Genomic DNA, 17,393 nt, shown 5'->3' with positions numbered 1-17,393 from the left:
ATTTATCAGATGCAAAAATAATAAGCCTACAGAGGATCCTTAAAAGAGAACTGTTTTATTTTTTAACATATTCAACACACGCACGCAGCCATTCTTTTCTAAAAAAATAGAAGAGGCTGGTGTGGTTCTGTATCTACCCAGGTTTCTAAACTTGTGGCCTCAGCACAGTTGAGTGGGGTTTAAAAAGCAGCATGCTGAGAAAGAAAATATTAGGGTTTGTTGTTTTTGTTGTTATTTTTGCAAAGTAATTAAGAATGTGGGGTCTGAAGCCAGGCCCCCTGTTGGGAATGCTGGCCACCACGTAGGTATGTGGGAGGAGACTTCTGACAAAAACAGTCAATTTTTCAAGGCCTTGGTTTCCTCATCTGTGAACTGTGATGATGTCGAACCCCCCCCCAGGCCCGGCAGCAGGACACATGAGGTGACTTGTGAAAAGCGCTGAGACTGGGTCACCCTGCCCGCGCCGGATCAAGCTGGCCGCTGCTACTCTCCTTTCAGGAAGAGTGGAAGTGCGTTCGTGAAAGCATTTGAGCAGGGTTATTTTGGCTCTCCTTCTCCCTCACCAGGAGCAGAATTACTGGGAGGCCATAAAAGTTACGGCTTCTGCTGTGAAAACCTGCCCCGAGATCAGACTAAAGCCTGGAGACAGAGCACGTTCTGGAGGACCGCAAGCGTTGCAGTAGGAGAGAGACTCGGGCTTCGGAGAACTCAGACTGGCTGAACTCCAGACCTGCCTCAGCTGCTCTTTGACTTTGGTCCTGGTCTGTAAAATGGCTAGAATGTACCTTTAATCATCGCAGTCAGAAGGGGCTCTTGGGGGCTAAGGGAGATAAACTTCGCCAAACTGCGGAAAAGGTGAATGACCGAAAGAATGTCCTCAAAAAGGCTTTTATTCCTCCTTTAGAGATGCGGGAACAGTCAGTGTAGAACAGAGGCCTTGGGATCAGAAAGGAGCAGAGCATTCTAGCACGTTTTCGAGAAGTGTGATAAGCTCAGTGTTGTTTGTTCCTGTGGGGGTGTGGACTCCCAGCACTGGGCTTCCATTGCTTCAGAAGGAATTTCAGTTGACAAGAGCCGTGTGTCCGTGTTGTGTAATCCCATTCTCAAGAGATGCTGGAGAAGCGTAGATCGCTATCTTTCTAGAACAGTCTGGGTTGAGTGCACACCAGCCCCGGAACCAGGGACAAAGGACAGAATCCTCATCCAGTTCCCATCTGTGTTTCAGTAGGGACAGCAATACTGGGCTTTTCTGGCTTTGAAAACGTAAGCCTTTCTTCATCCCGCAGAAGGATCATGTCAGATGCACACTCAAAATGTATGGGTATTTCTATTTTGAAGAGAAAATGTGCTTCCTTTAGAGAACATTTCATCTAAAATCACTGACTATTGGGCATGGATGGAGGACTTCTTTAGAATTTTGAACAATTAAGTTTTCCTATTGCCGCTTCTCCTGCTTTAATTCATGTACTTAATCGTGCAACAAGTATTAATTGAGAACTAGTCTTCCAGGCACTCTGGTAGATGTCAGTTATAAAAAAAAGTGAACCAAACGTAGCCCTCATGGAAGCACATTCCATCTGCCGCTCTTAACAACCTCGCATGGCTTTTCTGGGCACCCTTTCGCAAAGGTGCATACTTTGAGCCATTTCAAAAAAAAAAAAAAAAGCTTCTTTTTGGCAGGAGCTACGGGTGGACATATATTCGCTGGGGCTACAGACAGGCTTGTCTCCGCATTTGCCTGGCGTTGCCATCCATAGAGATTTCCTCCCAGCAGCGTCCCTCATGTTCGGGGGGGGCAGCAGTCCCTGGCGGGCAGGAGGGTGCCTGTGGCCGAAAGCCCACGTGAGATCAGACTTGGGCTGGCCGCTGCTTGAGTCGGCTCTGAAACAGAAGCTCTCTTGCTGTCTCTGCCTTTAATACAGGGGAGGGAGATTTTTCCCTCGGAACAATCATGGCGATGTTAACTTGGTCAGCCGACTAGTGGCACAGAGGGAAACTGCCGCTCGGGTCCCGACTGGTGACGGCAGAAAGCCGCAATTGCAGTACGTTTCCCTGTTACAAAGAGCCCTGGCTCTGCCAGGAGGAGCCGGACGCCACAAAAGAACTTGGGGAGTTCAGCGTCCCGGTCGTTAGGCAGTGCCGCTGGTGGCTTGTGTATGCAGCGCGGTTCCTCCGCCCGGAGAAGACCCGCTTCCTTCGGATGCCCTAGACTGCGCCGTGTGTGCGGCGGGAGAACTTACTGAGTAATGAATGTGCTCGTCTGGCTGATAGAAAGTATTTCCACAGCCTGCGGGTGTGTTTATAGAGAGCCGGCGAGAGACCACAGGCAGCAATTTGTCTTCTTAGGTATCAGCAAAGTCTTCTCTTTTAACAACTACAGGATTTATTTTTAACTGCTTGACTCAGTGTTTGTCAGATGATTCGGACCATCAAACTGCAGCTGGAAGGACCCAGCGCGCGGGGGAAGCTGGAATGGCAAGGGGAAGGGGGCTGGCTGGGAAAAGGGGTGGGATTTCAGCATCGTGCCTCTGGGGCTCTGCCTCCCAACGTGGGAGAGAGTTTAGGGCTTCCAGCAGCACGAGTGTATTTGCGGGTCAGGCTGGGAACTGAATGGGAATGGCTGCCTTCGGCTGCTTAATGACATAATTGCCCAGCGACCGGGGTCTTGTGAGGAGGAACCCAGGATCCAGGGACGGGGGACCGGGGACCAGAGCGTGCTGAGCGCTGGTCTCTGCTGCTCAGCGTATTGCGCTTCGCTCCTGCTGGATGCTGCCGGTCTCCAGAAGCCTCTCACCATGATCGATAGCTCCAAGAAGCAGCAACAGGGCTTCCCAGAGATTTTAACTGCTGGGGATTTCGAGCCCTTAAAAGAAAAGGAATGCCTTGAGGGGAGCAACCAGAAAAGTCTCAAGGAAGGTCAGTGTGTCTGTGCACGGGGGCACAAGCGCCCAATCCGTGTTCCCGTCAGCCAGGCTGAGCGCGTCTGTCTGCTGACCGTGCCGTGTGTCTGCTCTCTGTTCGCTCGGGTACCTCACGCGTTCTAAGTTCTTTGAAATGAAAGCTTAACGCCGTTCTCCGTGGCTCCTTCTAGCTTGCGGTTCATTAACTGATAGAACTCCAGGGATTTTGCAATAATTAATACAGGAAGGGGACTTAGGAGGCCAGTCCTCGTTTCAGGGAGACCTTTCCAGGTTCATTTTGTATATTCTCTCATTCTTTCCATTTTTTTTTTTTTTTGGCCCCCCACCCCCACCCCCCGGAGAGGCCACTTCCTTTTCAGTAGCATTCAGGGCGCTGTTTGTTTTAGGTTTACAAATGCATGATTCCCGGAAAATTAATTTTTTTTCCAATTGACATGTTTACGGGGTTTATTGTTTAAAACCAGGAAGGTAGCTAGTGCTTTCTTAATGATATCTTTAAATGGTTGGTTTAATTGGTCGTAATGCACATTGCATCGTTTTGTTTTGTTTTGCTTTTAAAAACACATTGCTTGGTTTTGTGGTCTTTTAACAAGGCAAAAAATAAGCTTAAGGATACTGTCCATTATTTTTGGTGGCCACTGCACAGTACCTCCCTGACTGATTGGAGAAAATGGCCAAAGGTATGAGCTGTGCTGTCCCCTGTCGTGGCACATACCGAAGAGTGGTCAGACCAGTTCATGTGCTTTACTGAGGCAGCTGGAGACCAAGGGCCGTGGTTTCAGAAATTCGGGATCTACAGAGATTAAGTTTTTCCTGAATTTGAGATAATGAAGGTCACCCCCTCTCAATGCGTGGTTACTTTGGAATTTGATTTTCTAGGGCTCCTTGGGAGGAAAACAAAAGCCCAGGGTAACATTTTATCTGCATTCAGCTCCTGCCGTTGTCAGCCACCCCTCACCTCTCACTCGCCCTTGCTTATCTTGGAGACCCAGAGAGCACATCTGGACTTACCTGCCTCAGTAGCAGTTTGAGCTGCTTCTTCCAAAAGGATATTCCTCTTTTTTTCTCTCTCTCATTTAGACTATGAGAATGTGATGATAGAGATTGTTACAGATTTGAAAGATAAGAAGAAGAAACAATAGTTGGACTTTTTAGAGTTGAACTACTTCTGGGTATGGGCAGAGAAAACATCCAGGTCCAAATAAACGACACAATTAAGTATAAATAGCTGTTGCCAGGAAGCAAACAATGGGGTGGCCTCTCCTTGCTCACAGCAAGCCTTCCTGCGGATTCCTGGAGAATCAATACCGGTGGAGTTTTTAGGACACGTTCTGGAGAGTCCCTGAGGGAGGTTGAAGTTTTAAAATCATTAACTTAAAAAAAAAAAAAAAAAAAGAGTTAATTATGTAAGCATCATTGAAGTCATGGCCAGGTGTTAAGCTCCCGGTTTGTACCTTACATTTGAAGCAGGGAAAGAAACAGAGTCGTCACAAGCACGGAGTAGGATAAGGAGCAGGGAAGCAAGGATTAAAAATAGGAAGCCGGCTAGAAGCATGAGCAGCAAGGACAGCAGAGCAGAGCTGACATGATCACGTAACGTATGGGTTGTTTCCCTAACCCTTGCGACCGTGCCTCCCATTTATGCTTGTGTGACAGCCGAGTGTCCAAAGGGCCCGCCATTCAGGAGCCCCGTGACTCTGGACAGGTTCACTGCTCCGAGCCTTAATCTCCTCATTTGTGGAACGAGAAGCAACATGTACTTCACACTGTGTTTATGAGATGCCCAATTTGATGCCACTTTGTCGTCCCTCTGCTTGTCTTTTTTCAGCCCTTTGTTACTTTTCCTTCTACTTAAATTTTCATTTTTAAAATTCCCTATAAATTTACAGCTATAGAGAAATATTCTGTATGTTACTGTCATATAAATTCATATAAAATCACATAAATTCATACATAGGGGCACCTGCGTGGCTTAGTCGGTTAAGCTTCTGCCTTTGGCTCAGGTCATCATCTCGGGTCCTGGGATCAAGCCCTGCGTTGGGCTCCCTGCTCAGTGGGGAGTCTGCTTCTCCCTCTCCCTCTGTGGCCCCCCCCATGCTCACTCACGCTCTCTCTCTTCCTCAAATAAATACAATCTTTAAATAGATAAATAAATTCATACATATAAAGAGGTAAGGGAAGAGAACTTTCATATTTTAAAACACTCCACAGAAATGGTTAAGTGAAATCACTCTTACGACAGTTGCACTGACCACGGTTTTGCTTTACGTCCCTCCACAGATTGTGTTTCTACCCATTTTCCACTAGAGATAGGGCCGAGAGAAAAAACAAACAAAAACCCCATAGATATCAAGGATGATCTGTTATCTCCCCATTAGTGATGCCGGAAGAGAGATTAGACCTGGGTTCAATTAGAACAGAAAAAAATAAGAGAAATTTTGCGGAAAGCACTTTTTAAAAATTTGGAGTGGCATAAAAATAAGGTGATTCATGTGCAACAGTGGGACTCCTCTAATTGTGTCGCAGTCACAGCCTGCCAACAAGTCGCAGTGGTCAGCGTAGCAGACTTGTAGAACACAACACTGGGATTGGGGACAGTCCTCAGTGAAGCTTCATCTGCTCTTAGGCCATGGACCATACGTTCATTATATTAATCCGTGAAAGTTGATTGATATAGCAGTGGTTGTGGAAACACCTAAACACACTGGAGTCTAATTAGATCCTGTGCTATTGGTCAGAAGAGACAAATGTACTAGTGATTATTAGTGTCCAATGGTTGATGCCTCGTGTGTTAAGGGACGCCAAAATATTCATTATATTTCACATCAGTAGTGTTTAGTCCTCCACTCCTTTTTGGCAACATTGGTTTGGGTTTGTTTGAAAGAAGAGTCTGTGCAATTTTTTTTTTTTTTTTTTTAATATCAAGAACGCAAGTTTCCAGGTAGTGAAGGAAGGAAGGCTAAATTTTGGTCCATTCGTTCTAACCACATGGACACAGCTTGGTCTCTCTGGTGTTTCTGACGTGTGTCTGCTGTCAGGGTTGCCAGTCCAGCCCACTGCTCAAGAAGGTGCCCTGTTACTAACTTACATTGGGATATTTTAGAATTCCTGTTACTGTTGACAGTGCTAGTTAGCCAGAATTATTATTAGGGGGAAAGCAGACTTCTATTAGCAAATAATCATGGGCTTCAGAAATTTCTGTGGCACCTCAACAAGAAAATTTAGTAATATCTATCAAAAATTTAAGAAGAAAATGTTCCAAGTGTGAACAGCCTCTGAATAGCTGTCATCCCATACCAAAGAATTGTTTGGATAACAAAGCCTGTTACCTCACAGTTTTGTTAATGCTTGTATAAACTTTCTGATAAATGCCAATCCATGTGTGTAGTGGGAGAATTTAATTATTAGCTGCTTTGGGTGAAGATAGCAATAAATACCATGAATTCTTGGGGCGCCTGGGTGGCTCAGTTGTTGAGCGTCTGCCTTCAGCTCAGGTCATGATCCCTGGGTCCTGGGATCGAGCTCCAAATTGCGCTCTCTGCTCAGCAGGAAGCCTGCTCCCCTCCCCGCTCCCCCTGCTTGTGCTCCCTCTCTGTCTGTCTGTCTCGCTCACTGTCAGATAAACAAATACAGTCTTTTAAGTAAAAAAATAAATATCATGAATTCTCCTGATCAAATTCAAGATAGAGAATTCTCCTTAGACTAGTTTACTTTGTCAAAGCAGCAGTATGGAATCTTCACTTTTGGCGTGTCCACAATAGAAAGTGAACATTTCAAATTGCATTCAACATGGATGAAATCTAAATTTAATTTCTGGGTCTAAAACTAGGGATGGATAGTAGAGAACACTGACTTGACAACCAAAGAATTAACAATTAGAAAATTTGAGGGCGAATCACAGAAATTGAGGTGATTTAACTCAGATAAGTGGTTTAATCTGAGTTATTATTAAGATAATGAAATATATAACACCAGTGCTACCAGGTAGTTATAATTAAAGAGGAAAATGGTTGTTCACTTTAAATATGTCTCTTACAGTGAGAATAAAAACCCTAGAAAGAAAACTGGGCTGTGTATTATTTTACTTTGACTAACACTTACTGTTGTAACAAACAGCCCCAGAACTCAGTGTTTTAACCAGAGGGCATCTCTTGCTCAGCACACAGCCCAAAGCGGATTAGACTGCTGCCCTAGTCAGCTGTCCTCTGAGAAGTGACTTGGGGAATCTGGGCTTTTCATTGTGCTGCTCAGCCCATGGGTGTGGGAATAGGAGGAAGAGTTTCGGAGTTGGGGGCCACATTCCCACTTCTGTCCCCGGCTGGTAAATAACACTTGAGATAAAGTGTGTGACAGTCTGTGGTAGCCTGCATAGTAAACAGTGGAGTAGATTAACGTGGTGTGCTGGGACATGGCTGGAGTAGGCCTTTTTAAGAAAAAGGTGCACATTTTTCCAAAGTCTTCTGAGCCAACTAGCCTGGGGGAAAACAGATTAAACAAATACCTTTACCAAACTACCCAAACTTTTCTACATGTTGGAAATTATCTCATACGTACCCCCCGCACTGTCCATTAGCCACATATGGCTATTTAAAATAATTAAAATGAAATAAAATTTTTAAAATTCAGCTCCATCATCACATTAGGCACACGTGGTTCGTGCCTGCCATGCCCAACAGTGCAGATTATAAAAAAATACACTTTGTCAGTGTGGAAAGTTCCGTGAAAGACAGCGCTGCCGTACCCTCTCCCCTCCACACCTCTGCCCACCACGTTCCTCTCACCCCAGCTTTGCAGGTTCAAAGTCGCCGAAAACTCAGTCCCGGTGCCATTTCCTGAAGAACGTCGCTGGACGCTATCACCTGAAAACACTTTCTTCTCCCGGGCGTGTTCTGAGTAACTCCGTCTGCATCTCTTCTTCACCTTTTACCTTCTGCCGCGGTGACATGCATGCATTTTTGTCTTCACTCTTACACTGTAATGATTTGGGGGATGGAATCCTCATGTGGATCATTTTTGTATCTCACCCCTAGTGTCCTGCATGTCATGGACACATTAATATTATGCAACAGATTATTTAAAGAGTATTATCTGCCTCTCTGCCTTCTTGAACAGTATAATCGGAACTCCTCCCTTCAGATACAATTTATAATTCAGTTATAAACTCATAACCCCCTGTGGGACGCATTGGTGCCTTAAGGCACTGTCAAGGTGTGTAAAATCACTCATCCGTGCACGGAATGATCCCCAGATCATTACTAGATGACTAGCGCTGTTATTTATGGGTTGGTTTTTGCCAAAACCTGGCAGTTCTCCCTTTTCTGATAGGCTGCTTCTAAGCTTCTGTGAAGTAAGCAACAGAGTAACAAAATGGAGTAGTGAGATGGTGATTGTGCTGTCCGCTCAACCAAAATACATTTATTGAGCTGAGGTGGGAGAAAGGGACAAGTGGGCAGTAGAAATAAAGAAAGCTACAAAGCCGCCTCTGAGCAAAAAGCACTTGAGTTTTGCAACATCTCATTTGATTCCTCTGGGAATTTTTTCTTTCTTCGGTTCTATCAGTGTTCTACAAAATTCAAAGTGTTGTATGTGAGGTGTCACCAAATTAACATTTTAAAAAAATAAATCAGAAGCGTATGATGTGGTCCTTATAACAAATTAAAATAACATATAGGTATGAAGGAAAAGTAAAAGATCCCTCTTCCCAGGCATGATTCAGTGTTTAAAAAAAAAAAAAAAAAATGGGTGAATGCTCTTTTTGAGATGAAGTTATATAATTTAATTTTTTTATTAGAAATAATTTCATTGTGCAGAAATTTGAGTACTCAGCATCATGCCAACATACAGGGAGTTCACAGCCTGAAAAGTGAGCAACTAAATGATAACATAGGAGGTAGAACTTGCACATACGTAACAGAGAGCACAGGAGAAACCCATGTGTACTTTGGTCCAAATGAGAGGGTGACACGCCTGCAGCCAGCCCTCAGTCATGTGCTGTAGACCTGTACAGCCCGCTACGTCCCTGGCAGCTCCGGTGGGCCTCCTTTTCCCGGGAAACAGACTTCTCCAGTTTTCCGTCACCTTTAAGCGCACCTCTGTCTACCCGTTGGCTCCTGCTGGGAACCTCATAACCTGCCACCAGGTCCTGTCACCAGATCTGTCAGCTCGACCTCAAAAATCTTTCTCTCACCACAGCCTTGTTTCACCACAGCCACTACCCTTGCCTGCATCCCCTTCCCCAAATACGGTCTTTACGGGGGTCTTCACTCAAGCGGACGGACGTGGAACTGCCTCCCAGTCTCGCCCCACCTACTCAGACCCCTCCATGAGGGAGGCCAGGCCCTTCTGTCCAGAAGCAGGTTACACTTCTGTCCCTCCATCGCTTTCTTCTCCCAGCATGCCTCTCCCTCCCCACCCCACGCTAGTTCATTGGCCTGACAGGCTGCACCCCGTGCCTTCCTCTGCACGGTCATGTGCAGTCTCTGTGACACGAGGACAGCACATAGGTCAGCCCACTTCTCTGTTCTCTCTTGTGTTGGTGAGCAGATTACTGTGTGCATTTGTGTATGTGGGTAACTAGGTAGGTACATGCACGTGTGTGTGTGTGTGTGTGTGTGTGTGTGTGTATGTGTGTGTGTGTATCAGGCCCATTCCTGAATCCACACAGTGGGCAAAAAAGCCAAGCTATCAAGTCAGGATCAGGAACCTCAAAAAAGTAGCACCTGCTAATTGGAAGTAAATAATATTTCACAGCTTTCCTGTTTCATTGTCAATTATCCTTTTATTCAGAGAGGCTGCCTTGGGCATTTATGTTAAGACCTTTCTGAGTCTTTTATGCCACATACATCTTCTCATCTTAGAAGAATTAGGAAGGAGTTTTTCCAGTCAGCACCTTTACCTAGAGCTACACACTGAAATTCTGCTGCAGCAGTGGAATATAGAATTTCTGATTGCCTCCAAAATAAGAAAAATAGTATCTTCTCTCAGAACCATAGACACTAACAAATCTAGAAGTTTGGGTGCAGAGCCAGCATCATCCTACAGATTAGAAATCAATTGTCTCTAAGAAACAAATCAATATTGTTTTAACCTCTTCACATTGCTGGTGATGAAGCAGTTAAGTGGTTGATTTTGCTTTTGAAGCGCCTGTTATTTGTGTTACACTTGCTTTTATGCCACTGTGTACTTTATTTCCATCACTTTTTAACCAAACGAGATGTTTAAAATGCATATATGTATAATACCCTTCTGTACGGCTGCCACAGACTAATGTCATCCCTGCCGATCTGTGTCAGGCCCTTGGCTTGACATCACGTTGTCACACCACGAGAAGCATACTTTAAATTCATTCCAACTTTTGACAAAAAGGAGAAGGGAATTTGTGTGAAGGTATGATCGGTTTAAAGAAACATGCCCCATTTTTAGCAGTCTGTTTCCATGGTAACAGAAGCAGCAGCCAACCATGGAGTTATCAAAGTGCCTGTAAATTTCCAAGGCTGAATGTTGGAAACATTGTTTTCCTGACCTCATGCTGCAGATTAATTCAAGAAAGCTGTAGTGTGTGAGCTCGGACTGTTAGCATTCTCATTTTGACTTCATTTTTAATTCCTAATAGAGGGTAAATGGTGCCTTTTAGACCGTGACCTCCTTGCCAGCAAGTGTAGAATTCCAGAGTCTGTACCCCCTGCCTCTCCACATGTCCCCCAGCCCGGTGGACTTCCTAAGGATACAGTAGACGACATTGGAAAGAAAGGTAGTATTTCCTATGGGGCCTAAGCCCTAACTTTTTGAAATGCTATTTTGCATAGTTTTTGTTTTAAGTTTACTTGATGCTGTCTCCCTTTCTTAAGTGGAAAACAATCATAATATGAAAACTCCCACTCAAAATGCTGTTTGCTCTTCGGCCCGTCCGAGGTGTGGATTTCTGGGCACACTGTGTGGCTCTGCTTCCGCTCCAGAAAGGAAGTGCTGGTGAAGGGAGCTGACTTCATCAGCGCAGAGAGTGTGGCTCTCACGAGACAAACCACCATTTTATTTTGGGCCTCTTTGTGTTCTATTTTGTGGAATCACTTAAAGAAGAACCTTATTTTAGAACTGGCAGATTTGACCCCTGAAAATACCACCAGAGGTCCGTGACCTTTGGTTGCTACTTTTTATCCTTTGTGAGAGTGCTTAAGTGCTTTTTCCCTTCTTTAATGGATCATGAATTTTACATTAATTGTGAGTGGCGATGAAAACAAATCAGCCTCTGCCAGTTTTTCATGGCTCCCTTTCCTCCCTTGCCCTTCACCTTCCCTTACTAATCTTCTTATACCCTTTAAAGCAACATAATTGGACTTGCATCTTGTGTTCTACCTCCGATACTGACTCAACAATACCCTGAGCAACTGTCAAGTTCCTGCAACAAAGTGAAGCAGTCTTGGTTCTGCCCATGATAAGCACTTTCCCATAGGAAATTCTTCCATTGACTTATTCTTAAATTTGACATGACATTCTCTTTCTTTAGAAAATATAACTTCAGGGCACCTGGGTCGCTCAGCTGGTTAAGCAGCTGCCTTCGGCTTAGGTCGTGATCCCAGAGTCCTAGGATTGAGTCTCGCATTGGGCTCCCAGCTCTATGGGGAGTCTGCTTCTCCCTCTGACCTTCTCCCCTCTCGTGCTCTTTCTCACTCTTTCTCAAATAAATAAATAAATAAAATCTTAAAAAAAAAAAAAAAAAAAACCTCTGTTATATACTGTAAGTATACTACACAAAATTAAAACATGTTTATTGAAGGGTCTATATTATGAGCGTTGTAGAAGGTGCTAGAATGTAGAGCTATCATCTAGAAGGGGAAAGAGAGGCCAAAACAACTCCAGCAAAACGTAGAATTTACCGTGACAGGGAATATAAAATGTGGCTGTTGCTATAGTTATCACACCACAGAAAGATGACATCATCATTAGTGGTCCGTGAAATTATGGTGGTGGAGGGCTAGTGAGAGATGAAAGAAATGGGAAATTTGATTATTGAGTTACTAGTTTCTTTTCTTTTCTTTTCTTTTTTGAATTTATTTATTGGAGGGAGCGAGACCAAGATAGAGAGGACAGGAGGAGCAGGGCAAAACAGGCCACCCACTGAGCAGGGAGCCCAATGCAGGACTCGATCTTGGGACTCTAGGATCATGACCTGAACCGAAGACATTCGCTTAACCAACTGAGCCACCCAAGTTACTAATTTCTTAAAGTCTGTTTTTCTGCCCTTTTTTTTCTTTTTTGAGGTAAAATTGGTGAAACCTCAACTTAGCCATTTTAAACAGTTCAGAAGCGTTCAGTATATTCACCGGGTTGCTCAAACACACCTCTAGTTCCAGAACATTTTCATACCCCCAAAAAAGCCTGTGTCCGGTAAGCAGTGCCTCCCATACCCACCCACCCCCATCCGTCCCAAGTTCCTGCTTGACACCCGTCTGAACTCTGTCTCTGCATTTCCCAATTCTGGATATTTCACATACGTGGAACCATCTACTGTGTGGCCTTTGTGTCCTCCACGGAGGATAATGTTCTCCAGGCTCATCCGTGTCATGGCAGGTGTCAAAGCCGCGTTCCTTTTTGTGGCTGAAGAGCATTCCATCGTGCGGACAGGCCACAGCGTTTACCGTTCATTCGTGGCAGACACTTGGACTGTTCGCTGCTCTGCGCACGCACGCGTGTGTGAGTGTGTGAGGAGGAGCCCCCGTTTTCTGTTCTTTCCAGTTCACCTAGAAGTGGAATTTCCAGTCTGCGACTCTTCTTCTCTAAGACTTTGTATAATGAGCTTTAGGAAGAACTGCCAAATGTTCTAATTTTGTATCTTGTGGTCTTTTCTCTGATCAGAACGATAAAGTTCAGAGCCAGTGAGTGACTTGCCAGTTTCCTGACTGACTTCTGTCCCCCAAGCTGTTGCCATTATTAGTGGGAGCATTTCGGTAACAAACAACTGCGTTTCTCTTTCCAACTTGCTCTTCACAGTCAAACCTCCTTCTTCACTGGCCTCCAACTAACTTTTCCTTCATTCCTCTCACTTTCAGCAAGTCGCCTTCTTTCCTCCTCCTCTGAGAAAATAACAGCAGTCGTTGGGAAATCCCTGGACATCCCAGACCAAATCTAGATCGCAGGCTTACCCAATCCTCTTTATCCTCCTGTTGTCCTAGAGGAAGTATCTCTTCACAAAAGCGGTCTTTGTGTTCCCCGGAACCCCTTCAGGGGACCTACGGCCGGGTCCTGTCCTGTGCCTTCTCCTTCAAGTCATTCATTCCCGTCCTCCCCCTCCCCGCTCCTGTGTCTTGATCTCGGTCAGTTATAAACTGGCTCGGGTGTTTTCCAGCTCAAAATTCCACGCGGCCGAAGCTTTTTGCCTTCTCTCCTACCCTCCAGAGCAACATCTTGAAAACATTGCTTCCAGTCACTTCATTCACACGCGTGCCCCTGCTTTATTCCGTAACCTCCTCCGGGCTGCCTTCCGTCCGCCACTCCAAGCAGTCGCTCCTCGTGCGCTGAGACCTCGGTGGGTCATGACCCCCGCTGGAAACATGCTACACACGCTCTCCGGGCTCCTCCTCTTCATAGACCACTTCCTCCACCCTCCTCTGCTGGATCTGCATCCCCTACCTGACCCACATGGGGGCTTGTCCTTGTTAACTTTCCTGGGAGCGGAGTCTCAGGCTGCTTTTGCCTTATCTTTTCTATATTTTCTAGCTCGGCGAACACTCATGGCTTCTAATGCCACTGAAGTGATGACTTTGAAATTTCAGTCTCCTGCCAAGACTTCCTTCTGAAATCTGGACCCACAGAGCCAGCTGTCACTTTGACCTCTCTGCCTCCAGTTCACACATGGCCAGGACTGAGCTCCCGAATGGCCAGCTTGAGCTCTTCGTCTTGGTAAATGGTCTGCTCAGGTGCTTAAGCCAGAAATCCAGGCGTCGTCTTCCTGGTCTCTTCCTTCTGGAAACACAACATCCAGTCTCTTACCACGTACTGTTGATTTTAGTCTAAATATATCTTAAATCTGTCTGTTACATCTCTCAGCTGTGTTGAAGGAGGAAAAATGAGATGTCTTGTGCTTAAGGTTTCTACCCAGGAACATCAAGAAAAATTCTACCAAGTTTATAAATAAATAGGAGGTTTGCAAGGGACAGCTTGAGCGGGGCTTCTGACAACCACCACAAATATCTCCCCATTCAGCCAAAAACCTGCCCCATCACGCTCGCTCATGCTTTTGATATCTTTTGGTCCCTCACTGCTGATTAATTTTATCAAATTTCACCATTATTTTGGCACAATATTTGCCATTATTCTTGGGTGGGTAGAAGTGATCTTTGTTTTTGAATTTAAATCAAGTTACCTTAAAACATGATGATGTACATTGTGGGGGAAGGGTGGACAGAAGGGCACTCCCTTACCTCGTAAGTGGGACTATAGATTGCTCAAACCATTTGGATTGCAAAGTGCCTCTATCAGAAATTTAAATGCATGTTCCATTATCATACATTTTATGTATATCATCATCATCATCATCATGGGAAGGATACCCAAAACTGAATGAGGACAATCAGTGCAGCATTGTTGATAATAGCAAAAACTCTGCAAACTTTCATACATATGGTGATACATCCATATGTATACATGTACATTCATACAGCCAATAAGAAGAATGAGCTAGATATTGTGGGGCTTTTTTTCAAACAAATCACCAACCTCCGTGAATAGAATGATCCTACCCCGTGTATCTCCTTTGCATATTTTATAAGCTGGAATATTCGCCAAATACCCTCTGGGGCCATAAACGTTTCACAGTGGTTACCTCTGCGGAGAATGCTGAGAGTTGCAGAACGGGATGGACTGACTTTCACTTTTCTTCTGAATGCCTTTATTATGTGTGTGTGTCACTTTTATCTCAACAAATAAATAGAGAAAAATTCTCATAAAACGTAGATTTTTAATGGAGGCATTGGTGGTGTGGTGATGTATTTCTGAGACCCAGGCCCAGAAGGAAACCTGTCAGCAAGTGGCTGTTACCCTCTGACTACAGAAACCCATCCACAGCAAAGAGCTTTAAGCATGTGAATCTTAATGGAATTAAATTTTTTAATCCTCCTGATAGTGGAGGAGGGCTGTGTGTATGGGGGCTGGGGTATATGCAGAAAATCTGTACTTCCCTCTCAGTTTTGCTATAAACCTAAAACTGGTTTAAGAAATAATAATAAAGTCTTCAAAAACATCCTTACGGTTTTATATTGGGGGAAAAAAGCAGTGGTTACTTTTACCAAGTTACCTGAAGCAGTAGTGGTCGCAGTAACGGTGTTAATCACCACCACCACCTCTTTAAACATCCACTTTTAAGGAAAAGGAAAAGTGTATCAGTCTTTTGCTCTCTGAATATAGATTTTTTCAAGACTTGAAATTTTTGGCCTTCCGTGGACTAAGCAGGTGTAGGTGTCAATTTCCCTGCTGAACCGCTGCTCTAATAAACCCCTGTGACCCCGACTGGATGGGGCCCTCAGATTTCATTGTCCTGTGATACTACGTGGGGGCCCGTTACTCCCTCCCGTCCTGTTCAAAAGATAATATGAAGGTAACATTGTCTTGTATTTATAGGATCAGGCCCCTGATTTAATGCAGTTTAAACAATACATAATCAATTTTTGCCAAGTCCAATCACTTTTTTCTCTTTACTCAAACATCTGTTTGAAAAAAAATTAAATTTAAAAACAGAAACCGGGGCTTGTTTTTTTTACCTAATACTGCCTTCAGAGTCAAGACAGAATCAATTCCAGAGTGTTCGTTCGTTTTCCATCGTTGCTGTCGCCCCTGGTTTCCCCAGCCTTCACTTGACTGCTCAAATCTTGGCCTTTATTTTTCAGCCCTCACGATTCTGCAGTCTTTTCTGCCTGATGTCCTGCAGTGAAATAACATACACTGAGTCCTCTAAACTTTCAGACAGCTGCTCATCTCCCCTCCCCTTCTTAGCCTACCCTCCTTCTTAACCCATAACTGAAACCAGCTATTTATAAAGAATTTCCAAGACCATGGCTGACTGCCACACTGCTTCCCAGAAAGGGTCATTTCTGCCTTGTTTTTATAGTATACAGTCCTCAGCTGTCCCTTTGCAAAGCTCCTGCCCCAAACTCTGCTTTGCTATGGTTTGTTCAACTTGTTCTAAACTGCCGTCTGTTATTAAAATGCTGCATAACATGGGTCTTTTTTTCCCTTTAGAGTGAAAAAGCACTTTAATTATGTCATATTACAGAAGCATTTCAAGTATTATACATATAGAAACAAAAGAGAAAGGATATATCACCATGGTTCAGAAAGCAGCTGAGAATCTTGAAGTGGGGTATAAGTATTATGTGAAAGATATTGCATTTTAAGGGTTTTTTTCTGTAGGAAACTAATCCTGAAGTTTTGTTCTAAAGGCAGTTTGGTTCATTTAAGAAGTGGAGGAAAGGAACTAAAAGAAAGTACTCTTTAATGTGTAAACTATTTGTGATGCCAAATTAGAGGGACATTTCCTCTTTAACATTAGATAATAAGCTCCCTTTCATTCTTTGGAATGGTGGTTAAAAATCAGATTTTTGCATTTCTTTTCTGGAAAAAGAACAAGTTGCAAACACTTCTGTTGATCAGTATTGTTTTTATCTGTTGTGGCAAAGAATAACGTGAAGTAGAATTTTCAAAATAAACTGAATTTTGGAACACTGAAAAAAATAAAATTTTTTTAATAATTGTGTTTCTTTTTCTTTCTTGAAATATTGAAATGGAAAAATTCAATAATTGATGAAAAAAAGGTCTTTCTCTAAATGAAGTGGATATAAATTAGTCCATGTTCATGGTCTCACACATCTTCAGTAATTTCAAAAGATGCTGGTTTGTGCATGAAGAGATTAGTCTCACCACTTCATGGTCAGACCTTGTATGGACCACATAAGGACTTTCTTCCTTCTAGGAATTAAACTCATTGAGTTTAAACTTACGGATTTACTGGGCCCATGTGTTGGATTATTTCATTTCTACCTTTTTCAAAAGATAAAGACATTCTTTGAAAATGTTCCCATATGAGCAGTTGTAACGTGAATTCAATTTTACTCTATTATTACTATGTCCTTTGTTTCCTGAAAGGATGAGCCACTCACTATTTTGAACTACTTTTTCTCCCTCAGAATTCTCTAGATTTACACATTTTCTTATCCTGCATGTAGTATTTGCAAAATGGCCATGGAGAACCCTCGATTTTAGTCAGTTTCCTAGTAGGGTGGAGGCCATGGATGAGGTACTGGGATGGAGTTGCTCAGTAGCTCAGTTGATCAGCTCACATCAGCGCCAGGAAGAATGCTGTCAGGTTCGGTTTTCAGACACGAGGCCATTGCCCGGGACACTGGTTTCTCAGGCAGCTGTACGACCACCTGCCGCCACCACAGGAAAGCACGCCTGGACCAGCGTCTGGGCTTGTGTTTGCGG

At 44.0% G+C, this 17,393-nt stretch overlaps 1 protein-coding gene across 4 annotated transcripts in view; it reads left to right on the top strand.

Moving 5' to 3' along the window:
* The window catches only part of MRTFB (myocardin related transcription factor B), a 188,357-nt gene that overhangs the window by 106,885 nt on the left and 64,079 nt on the right, over positions 1–17,393 (top strand). The window contains exon 1 of one of the 4 annotated variants that reach the window (XM_059415286.1): positions 2,557–2,916. The exons of the other annotated variants lie outside the window; for them this stretch is intronic. Within the exon in view, the coding sequence (XP_059271269.1) occupies positions 2,796–2,916 (121 nt within the window). The 5' untranslated portion in view covers positions 2,557–2,795. Of the gene's footprint in view, positions 1–2,556; positions 2,917–17,393 lie in introns of those variants that run through there. 4 annotated transcript variants of the gene reach the window in all.

This window comes from Mustela nigripes, chromosome 11, assembly GCF_022355385.1.
Source record: "Mustela nigripes isolate SB6536 chromosome 11, MUSNIG.SB6536, whole genome shotgun sequence".
NCBI classification, from domain to species: Eukaryota; Metazoa; Chordata; class Mammalia; order Carnivora; family Mustelidae; genus Mustela; species Mustela nigripes.
This window is presented reverse-complemented; position numbering and strand designations above follow the sequence as displayed.